We start from the raw sequence: 11,135 nt of genomic DNA on the forward strand, positions 1-11,135 counted from the left end.
CTGCCTCCCGGACGCCCGCATCAGGTGCGTTTCAGGACGGCTAAGTGTCCTTCTGCAACTTTCGAAAACCGACGGGAAGCCTCTGAGTTCACAGCCCCTGGGAGCTGAGTACCCTGGAAAGTGACAGAGAGCACTGCACTGCTACTGCATATCACTGGACCAACAATTGTGCTAAACAATAAGAAAGGAATATATACATTATATTCATCCTTGGCTGTCACATGGAGAGTTGTGATATGACGACAAGCAAGTGAAAGGAAACCATGGCAACGCATATGAGGCTAACATATAGCCTGTCTTGTGCCTGTTACAGGGCGAGCATGCATCCAAGTGCTTCATTTTTAAATTGCAAGGTCAATTTGTCAATAAGTCTGTCCTATTGTATTTGGCTGGTCATGATCGATAACTTGCCAGTCATGTGGTTAGTTAAGTGATCACAGGTTGGATGTTCTCTGAACATCCCAAACCTGAACTCAACTTTCAAAAAACCCTCCTCCCACCAAAGAAGGGAAGGAAAAACCGCCTGTACGAAAGAAGTGTGGAGCATCAGATGAACTTTTCCGTCCGTCTAGTGAGTAAATACAGGAGTTTCTGTCTGCTCATGTCACAGTTCCTATTACATCATCAACCTGAGCAGGGACACTGAGAGGACTTCCTAAGAAAGGAAGATACACGGTCTCACACACACAGTAACTTCCATGTAGGGCGCCGCCCTCACAAAAGGCTTCCCAAAACAGTTCGGAATGGCACGTTCAGAAATAACTGTGCTCTGCTAGCCAGCAGCTCAAAAGAAAACAGGAAGAGTCTGAGAGCCCTCAGAGAAAGATCCATGTGTAAATGTGTGCTAAAATAATAATAATAATAAAAAAAGATTCACATTGTGCAGGTCCAAGCAGGGATGGGGATGTGGAATTCCCCCACAGCTGTGTGTACTGTTAGCTGGGCAGGTGGCGGGGGGGGGGGGGGGGGGGTTTGCCCCCTGGGCTGACTGCACTCAGACCAGCTGAGTGCGCGCACCAGCGTGTGGAGGCCCGGCGAGGGGGGTGGGTGTCAGATCTGCTGTGGCGGGCAGTGGGAAGGGTGGAGGGCGAGGAGTAAGGAGCGGCCGGCACCCGCTGGACTGGTCTGGCGCTGATGCCGACTTTCGTGGTCACATCAGCAGGGTTTCTCGAACCCCGAGAGAGGCTCCATCGCCACCCCTGTTTGGAGTCGGGACAGGGGCGCAGCCGGGCCCAGGCCAGGGCGGGACGGGGCTCAGACGAGCAGGTGGCGCTTCTTGTGCAGGGCCAAGTGGTCGGAGCGGGAGAAGCTGCGCTCGCAGTCGGGGCACTGGAAGGGCTTGACGCCGGTGTGCTTGCGGAAGTGCCGGGTCAGCTCGTCGGAGCGGGCGAACTTCCACGTGCAGCCCTCCCACATGCACTTATAGGGCTTCTCACCTGCAGGGGACAGAGAGGCGCGGTACACGTCAGACGCCTCCGTCGAACAAACAGGAACAGTACAGAAAGCCTGTTTGGTGGCGTGAGGTCAACCCAAAAACATCTATTATGAGAGAGAGGAAATACAGAAATGCACACACACGCACACATACACACACACACACATACACACACACACACACACACACACACATGCACGTCTATTCAAAGGAAGTGTTCCAACAGTGGGGGATAATGCTTTATCAAACTGACCATCTTTACCCTTCCTCGCTACCTCACACCATCTAGGGCCACACTCATTTCAACAGGCGCAGTCCGCCCTATCCCCTCCTTCACTGTAAGCCCCACCCATTTTCCCTCCTATCCAATACAAACCCTGCCCACACCTCCCCTCCCCACCCACTATAAGCCCCGCCCATCACTTTGTGAACCCCGCCCACATCCTCTCCCCCTGACCTGTGTGTGTGCGTCGGTGGGCCTTCAGGTGAGAGCTCTTGGTGTAGACCTTGCTGCAGCCTCCGAAGTCGCAGCGGTGGATGCGCCGTTTCTTCAGGGTGTCGGGGGACTCGACGGGGAGAGGGTGCTTCCCTGTGCGCACGATCACCGAGGGGCTGCCGTTCCTACGGAGACAGGAGCAAGGGGACCGCAGGTTGATGACCGAGCAAAACCAAGTGGGACCAGGGGGGTACCGAAGGGGAAAGAGGCAGACAGTCTCATGCAAAAAAGCCCAGTCAATCAGAGTGTAACAGCAAAAATTACCATTCCAGTTTAAGACACAAGAGGACAAACTGTGTATATGACAGATTTACTTTAGATACCACATGGTCCTGGCCCAATATACATGTCTTAGAATATGGTCCAAAACCAATCCAGAGCCAGCCCTAATCTTGATGTGGTTTGCGCTTCAAAAATGTTTTTTCCTTTTCTTTGTTCTTTATTTTGCATGAGCTGACAGCTGTCATCTTTGTAAATAAGTAGCCATAGCAGCACACCCCTTCAGTTCTTGCCACACCTCGGATCACACGCTGTAATTTAATGTTTCCTGCCACTCCCAGTCTCTCTCTCTCTTTCAGGGGTGGTATTTCCTTGTGTGACATTGGCTGTCTTGTTGTCTAAAAGTAGTCACTCCTTCAACACACCCTGAGAATGTTTATAGTTAATGGTCTACCTTTTTCCGTACAACTGTAATTTTTTTAGAATTGTTTATTCAACAATTTTTTTAACTCTTTGGCTGTGTGTGTGTGTGTGTGTGTGTGTGTGTGTGTGTGTGGGGGGGGGGTTATAGCTCACATTGCAGTTGTCTTTCACATTGCACTACCACACACACACACACATACACACTCACTCACACACACTCACTCACACACACACACACGCAAATGTAAACAGCCAACACACTCAGCCAAGCAGATCCTGCACCCACATGAGGGCTCTGAGACACATGGAGACAAACTGTCTGACCGGTGCATGCTGGGAGGTTATTTCACCTCTCAAAAGGAAACTACACAGAATGCAACAGTTTACATACAAATACCACTGTATGGTATAATGCTGAAGACACAACACAAAAAATACATTTTGTATTGCTAGTTACAAGGCTAAAATCCAGAACTGAAAAACTCATGTGTCCCTTAAATAAAGTGCAAAAGTACATGTAATACATTTATCACTATACTACTTCCTTCATAGTAACGCACAAACCTCTGTGAGGGAATTACGACGGGAATTTCACATTTCATTGATCCTTCACAGGTCACGCTGTGCAAACCGGAGTGCCGACTCAGAGTGTGGGAGAAAGCGTAGGAGGTGGGAGTGTCTGGGGGGGGGCGTGTCCGAGCAGGTGTCCCATGTTGAAACTTGAAGCACCTGTATGTCCCTCAAAACTCCACACGAATACGTCTGTCATCGGGCGGGGCGAGCTGTAACCTGCCCTGCGCAGTCACGCGCGGGCGGAAAATGTTCCCGGGTGGCGCGTATAGTTTCGCTTTCTCACACGCCGTTCGGGGCCCCCGCAGCGCCTTCCCACAATGCATCCTGGGCCCCCTTTCAGAGGGGTATACCAGCATCTGCGCACATCGCTCGATGCAGCCCACATTTCTTCTGCGCGACGGCAGCCGGAGACTCTGCAGTCTGTGCCAGCGCATAAGGCACGCCGAAACGGCACAAAAAAAAGCCATGACAAAAGTGATGACAGATCCGCCACTCCCACTTCCACAAGGGGGGCAATTATGGCAGTGTTGACACGGATACGCCCGGCCTCAGGCCTGGCAACCGCAAGGCAAACGAGGCCTCGCTCGGACTCGCATTCCACCGCGGGACGTTCGGCGGCAGGGCCAAAAGCGCTGTCAGAGGAGCGCTTTCAAATTTCGACTGAATGAATTATGACAAAAAAAAAAAAATGACAGACGAAATAGCACCCACAATGAAAAGGCGGTTTTTTTATCTCGTCAGTATCGTTTACTGATTTCATAAGGAAGGAATGACATGCAAGTATGTCACTTCAGGGGACATTTCAGGGTGTGTCACTGGGCGTGCTCACCAGCGCAAAAATTCATTTTTTTATGCAAGACTGTGGAGCAATTTTATTTTCAGAAAATGACTCAACACGCACGCACAGACAGATACACGCACAGAAAGACACACACACTCACTTTTTCCACACACACCTTAATTGATGCACTGTGTATTGACAGGAAAAGCTGTGGTTTGGCTTACAGTCAGTTTCTAAGGCTGTTCTTACATCCTGAGATATTTATGCAGTTGGGGATGTCACTATGAGTTCCTCCTAGCTGAGCTCAGGTGAGTGTTGGGCTCTCTGATTGGCTCCCGGTAAAGGGCTTTGTGAGGTCACTGATGGACAGCAGCACTCACTCGCTGTAGGACCGTGGCGCCGTGATGACGGAGGACGACACCTCCTCGCTGTATGTCTCCTGGGCATGCTCAGTGTGAGGCTCGGACTTGATGGGCTTCAGCAGGTCGCTGGCCTCCCGGCACACCTCCGAGGCCTTCAGGCATGACACTGGAGAGGGGACAGGGAGACGGGTTAGTCTGCTCTGCGCTTTTTCCCACCAATCGCAGCTAATGTGTGCGAACCACTGCCATCTTATTGGTGGAATGGCAAAAAATGTAAACTTCCGTCAGGCTGTTTAAGGCAACACGTGTCTCCTCTCAAAAGCCAAATGATTGCTGGATGTGTTCCAATTAAAACAATTTCAGAATACCGTATTCTTGTGTGTCATGAGGTACCCATTGAATTCCTCAACATCACATACTTCTCAGCACAACTTGAATAATCCACTCTCAATAATCCTCTCAACAAGAAATGCATGCTTGGCTTAAGATTTGAAAAAATATTTACTGAAACACCCAAAATCAAAAATAAAGTGATATAACTGACACCATAAAGGCATATTGAGACCAAAAAATCACCCCCCCTTCCCTCACCTTGTGTGTGGGCGGATAGGGCCTGCATGTCTTCGCCGCCTGTGAGGGGGGGCACCATGAGGGTTTGGGGCAGGTGGGAGGGGTAGAGAAGAGAGAGGGGCTGCAGCATGACGCTGGACAGGACTGGGATGGACCCTGGGAGCAGGGGGCCCAGCACGGTGGGGAAGTGGTGGAGGGGCAGGCCAGGGGAGGTCCGCCTCTGCGGGGGGGAGCCGGCCCCCAGCCTGGGCTGGGACAGGGGCGTCCCGGAGCCCGAGGCGCTGCCGTAGCTGTAGGGGGAGACAGGCGAGCTGCGGGAGGACGAGGAGGAGGAAGAGGAGGAGGAAGAGGCAGGGGAGCCCCGCTTGCTGACAGACAGGTCCACGGGCTCCAGCTGGGAGCCGGGGATGGGCGGGACTTCCTGCTGCTGGTGGTGCTGGTAAAGGTGGGTGCCGACCATGGCCCCGCTGGAGGGCGGGGCGAAAATCACGCTGTACGCCTCCGCCTGGGACTTCATCAGCGAGGGGTAGGAGTGATACAGCGACTGCAGGCCAGAAGGACAAGGGGAGGAGGGAAGGACAAAACAGACAGAAAGAGAAGAAATATTTCAGGAAAAAGGACTTTTCAACCGAGAGTGAAACATCTGTCAGATAACGCCATTTAGCTGGCTGTCTTTCTCAAAATGGGAGTGGAGAGATTTTGGAATGACCTTTTTTTTCTAACTTTCTGACACAGAAACACAACATCCCCCCACCCCCTTCCTCCGAGATCGCTGGCGATTGCGGAGTGTGAGTTCATCTGTGACCGTGGCCTCTGACTGCGGGGAGAGACACACAGTCTGGAGCCTGTTCAAAACCCCAGTGCTGACTCACTGCATAGCAGGATTCAGAAAAGAAAAACACTATCTCTTCGGAACTGGGAGATATCCATTTCCCTCTCAACATTCCTCACAACGGCAAGAGTTTCAAAGAAAAACAGCCCGCATCCTTAAAAATGAGTATCTCAGATTCAAACAGCACAGACAGAGAAAACCATACAGATGTCGAGAGGCTGGTCATAGCTGCCCTGTTGTAAAGGATTCTGGGTAGTATTTGAGTATTGTGGGTAATAGCAGTAGTCAGGAGATTTTGAGACTCACTTTCAATGCTTTAAACAGGTATGCTTTGAAACAGCAACTGAGTATGGGTGCTGATGAGCTAAACTGAACTGAACCAGAGACCTGTTTGTTCACTAAGACATTGATCTATCTCTGTATGCCTAAATGGGCACTATGCCAGTCACACTTTATACTCCCAACACTAGTAGTGTGGGTAAAGAGTGGGTAGAGTGGAAAACGCCATGGAAATTTCCCACAATGTCACAATGTAATGACTACTGCGTAAAATATACAAACGGAATGTAAGTAGTCCAACAACATATTCTATAATACATGCCTACAATACATATATGAATGGCACAATAACTGTTCAATATTATACACACTCATATATCCAGAACATACATTGCCTTCATTTTTCTGTTTTTATGTCCTTACGCATAGTTCTTATCTCTCTTGTGAATTTGAATGATTGGTTTCCATGACCTGGCTGTTGCTTTCAGACATTCACTTGAAAAAAAAAAAGGCATAAAAAACCACACATTCTTCTCTCGGTTTTGACACAAGAGCTGGCGGCGGGCGTGTCCTCTAATAGCCAGCGCTGTGAGCACACTCCCTCTGTACACAGCGCCGGCCCCGAGTGTCCTCTTCCTCATTCTTTTATTTATCTCAACGGTCCCACTAGCAAAGCACAAACAGTTGGGACGTCCTGTTGGCTCCGGCGCTGGTCAGGCGGCAACAGCTGACACGCTGACATCCGTCGGCTCCCTCTCATTGGCTGGCCACATATTTGTCTATTGTATGCTAATTCTGTGGCCTGTTTGTCAAGGAGGAAGCTGTAAATATTTTTTATGCCACACTGCAAACTGGAATGCTAAGACAAACCAGTGGGTCCAGACACAGACGACAGAAAGTGGCTTTTTTTTTTTTGACATGTGGGGTGAGACCGTGGTTTTGTCTTCCGGAATGGTTACCTGTACTGTAGTTAAATAGGGAAACGTTTCAGTAAAATGACGTGGAACAGTTTTTAAAACTATCTCCGGAATTCACTCCCCATCAGCCCTTCTGCCAAACCCTGCGTAACGTCTCACCGACCCACAAAATTACACTTTCACCTTCCCCCTCACGTTTGTCAGGTTGTGTGCTTTGAATGTCAGTTAAGCCCGGGTGACAATGGGCCTGGTACTCCCAGCCCTCTGGATACCAGCACCCGCTGGCAGACGCCCGTACTCACCGTATCCATTTCTGCCTTTACAGGGTAGTCATACATGAGCATGGCTGCTGCCTGGGCCCTCCTGTGTGGGGGAAAAACCGAGAGAGAGAGGGAACGTCAGGGCTGTGTCTCACTTCCGCATGGACTTCCACAGGACACCGTTTCCAAGGAACCAGGCGGTGACGGCGGGCCCTTTCTGGTGAAACTGAACACAGGTGAACACACAGGCCCACTCTCTGTGTCGTCTTTGAATTCACCAACATACCAGAGATAAGTGTTTCATTATTTTAATGCCTGATGTCCACCCACCCCTTGCTGATCCATGCCCCTGCACTGCAGTAAATATCACAGTAATGTACACTTGCTATAAGCTGTCATCAGATACCTGCCTGGGAGTTCAGGAGGTGAATACTTTCTTTCTTTCTCTTTTGCCTTCAGTAATATCCCCCCATGACTGACATGAGAGTGATCCTTTCAACAATGCGAGAGGGAGAGGGTGAATGAACAACTGTACAGAAAGAAGAGGATTAGCCAACCTTGGGGCCAAATGGCATTTAAACTGACTGCTTTTCTCACAACAACACGGGGGGGGGGGGGGGGGGGGGGGCATAGAGGATGAGTTCTGACAGCACAGAACAAGACAGCACATGCCATCAGTGAACACAGTCACTTACTGTGCTGTGCTGTGTGCATTACAGTATGTCTCTCTATAATTTACAGGAAAAAAATAATCGGTGGAAACAATGTGTTCAGACATCCAGGCTTCCAGTGAATGTCGCTTTTTTGGTACCAGACACCACGGGTTTTGCACTTTTTGTTGCACTTTTTGTTGCAGTATTAACCTCCGCGGCCTGCACTGAGTAAGCCCGTCCTATTAGCAGCCTGTTTGCGCTGACCTTTCCACCGCCGTTAGCATGTGCTGCAGAGGGCAGAGGATATCTGCTCTGATAATCGCACCGGTGCACACCGGAGCGGGAGGGACGATCCCGCTAACGTCCATCCTCCTTGGATCTGAACAGCCTGGGTGACTCAGGAGCTAAGTGGGGCGAGCTGTGGGCTGTGGATCACCCAAGAACGCTGTCGCCACTGTCGCCTTTATAGTGCTGTGCTGTAACACTGATAACACCCCCCCCCCCCCCCCAACACATACGCACACACACACACACACACACACACACACACACACACACGCACGCACGCACACATACACACACACACACACACCCCAAGCCAAGCCACCATGTACACAGAGGAGCAGAGAATCTGTGATTTAACTACTTTCTTCAGATGATCCCTGGCTATCTACTTTTACAAAGCTGGTTTTTTTTTTTTTTTCCTTTTTTCGGTTTTTTTTTGAGAAAACGTATCAGCACGGTACATTCTGGATCCCCACAGGACAGTTCTCCTTTGCCCTTCGGAGGCAGGATGTGGGGGTAGTGTGCTTGACAGGACAGCTTACACACTGCCTCTGACACCACACATCCAGTGTGCTTTTCTGTTTAATGATGGACGCTGGCCAAAACGGATGCCCCATGCCTCACCAGTGATCTGGATTTCCTATTTCTCTGCTAATTTCACAATGAAATTCGAACTGAACATTCACATACGTGTTCATCCTGTCCTCCTGACACTTACGAAGTGGAGTGATCCAAGTAAAACCTTTCAGTAAGTACTGTAGATTCCATTTAATACCCTACAGCGTGCTTCAAATATTCGCCACGCCAACTTCAAAAATAGCAACCGAGACAAAAAAAAACACTACTCTCTAGCACATCCGTAAAAGCTGAGCCTTTTCATCTTAAAAAGAAAAAAAACATGTTTATGCTTTCAAGAGACACATTCACGTTTGAAAGCGCAGGTGTGAACAGAGAGACAGCAGCACGGCGCTGTCAATGAGAGAGTCGGGCGAGTGTGGCGGGAGTCACCCGCCCTGCGGGATCGCGGATAGCCTCCGGCAGGTTACGCACTTCCCGCCCGCGAGCTCGCTCGAGCGAACAACAACAGAGACCGCAGGGGGGGCCCACTCCCCATACCCCCACCCCCTGCAATCGGCGGAGTTTCACAGCTAGCGCACACAGATGCAGAGGCTCATCGCACCGATTCACGGCAGAGTGCCGACCTGACCACTACAGGGGCCTCTGGACCCCCAACCCAAAGGATTATATGCAACAGCCCAGCTGCAAAGATGCTGTATTAAGCTCTAATACATACACCCTGCACTTCTTAAGATGTTTTCACATATTTTTTTTTTACATAACCCATGTTAATCTTTTAATAAACATTTTGACAATCTCCTATATGATTTCTTTGTAAAACCTGTTTGAAAATGTATATATTCAGTTTCCTTTAAGGTTACATATCCAAATGCCCACAAAGATCCACAATAAGTTTATAGGCAGTGAAATAAATTAATTTAAAGCACATTAATATAATGGGCTCACTGCCTGACCTTGGCACTCCTTTACGAGCAGGACCACACAGATTTAATGTTGGTGTGATAAAACTGCTGAGATTAAGTTGAAATAAAGTTAACCTTTGACCCAAAAGCTATCTCCTACTGGCTGGATGGCGTGGGTCCGAGAGTCCTTTATTTAAGCCCACCAGGAACAAACTATGAGCAAACTACGAACTCTTGCGCTGTTGGTGGGCATGTCAAAGCAGGGATCCGCCTGAGCTCCTATTGGTGGAAGCTGCCTTTTGACCAACAACGCCTCGCCCCACCTCACAGCCTGTCCGAAGTATGCTCTGTCCCTCACCCCCAACAGCCCCCTCACAAGGACCTCTCTGAGCATAAGCCAGCCAAAGTCCACTGGCCACAAACAGGGAGACGACCAATGTGCACTTCACCTAATCATTAACGAGGTGTAAGAGACAGCGCAGACACACCCCAATGCACAGCGCACCATCCCACACACACACACACAGGTACACACACACGCACACACACACACACACAGTACACACACACACACACACACACACACACACACACACACACACATACACACACACACACACACACACACACACACACACACACGCACACACATCTGAATGGCAGGAAAGACAAAATGAGCAGGGGCAAAGAGGAGCCACTCCTGATGAGTGACCTCAGGTCAAAGCCAATGGAAATGGATTCCAGGAAACTGAGGACCAGGAAATGTTGCAGGAAAGAAGACAGATAATGTGCCAGTGTCCATAAACACACAGTGTGAGGTGACGTGGGCCGGAGCGCAGAGCCTCCGCACAGTGGCACAGGTGCTCCGGAGGACACGGGCCTGCCACCTCTGCTCTCCTCATACCAGCTACAGCAGAAAATCCTGACCCACATACAGCACACTTTCACGACATTGTGCTGAGTTATTATTCGGTTGTGAAAGGCTAATTATATTCTCTGAGGAATATGAGGTGTTGAACTATCAGTTCTGTCAACTAACAGACAGACATAGATATTATTATTATTAGATTATGATTATTACTAATACTTTAATAAAACTTTTTTTATACTACTACTTTCACTACTACTACTGCTACTACTACTACTACTAATAGCAGTAGTAATAGTAATAATAAGGTACTTGGGAAATGTGGTTGAGGCAAAGAGGATGTGACTGTGCAAATGTGAAACTGTTTTCCCATCACGCTGTCTTCCCCACCACATGTTTGCATCAGTCATCTGACAAAAGGGAGGGTCCCTTGAGCAGAGATTCCTTTCAGGAAATTTCCACCTCAGGTACTTTCAAAATCAGAAATTTTCCCCTGGAAACGAAGCCACATTCGAGGTACTTTTGTCGCGGTGGCGATTTGTTTACAACTTTTTCTTCGCCGGTACGCTCCACGGGGGTAGTTTTGCGAGTTTGTAATAAACATGAAAATTAGGCCCGCAGTCAAGCGGGCTTCTTTGACTCGTCGTGTTTCAAACCGATTTTTTGGCCCGTGTCGTAAACTGCACCTCACCCCCCCCCCC

The 11,135-nt window shown here is 49.5% G+C and overlaps 1 protein-coding gene across 1 annotated transcript in view; it reads right to left on the reverse strand.

Annotated features, from left to right (window-relative positions):
* Positions 1-966: 966 nt before the first annotated feature.
* klf3 (Kruppel-like factor 3 (basic)) overlaps positions 967-11,135 on the reverse strand; it is a 15,904-nt gene continuing 5,735 nt past the window's right edge. The window contains exons 2-6 of the mRNA XM_036516734.1: positions 7,190-7,250; positions 4,881-5,403; positions 4,308-4,455; positions 1,893-2,056; positions 967-1,436 (exon numbers count right to left, since the gene is read on the reverse strand). Coding sequence (XP_036372627.1) covers positions 1,255-1,436; positions 1,893-2,056; positions 4,308-4,455; positions 4,881-5,403; positions 7,190-7,231 — 1,059 coding nt within the window. The 5' untranslated portion in view covers positions 7,232-7,250 and the 3' untranslated portion in view covers positions 967-1,254. The remainder of the gene's footprint in view (positions 1,437-1,892; positions 2,057-4,307; positions 4,456-4,880; positions 5,404-7,189; positions 7,251-11,135) is intronic.

The sequence above is a fragment of the Megalops cyprinoides genome, chromosome 22 (genome assembly GCF_013368585.1).
Source record: "Megalops cyprinoides isolate fMegCyp1 chromosome 22, fMegCyp1.pri, whole genome shotgun sequence".
NCBI classification, from domain to species: domain Eukaryota; kingdom Metazoa; phylum Chordata; class Actinopteri; order Elopiformes; family Megalopidae; genus Megalops; species Megalops cyprinoides.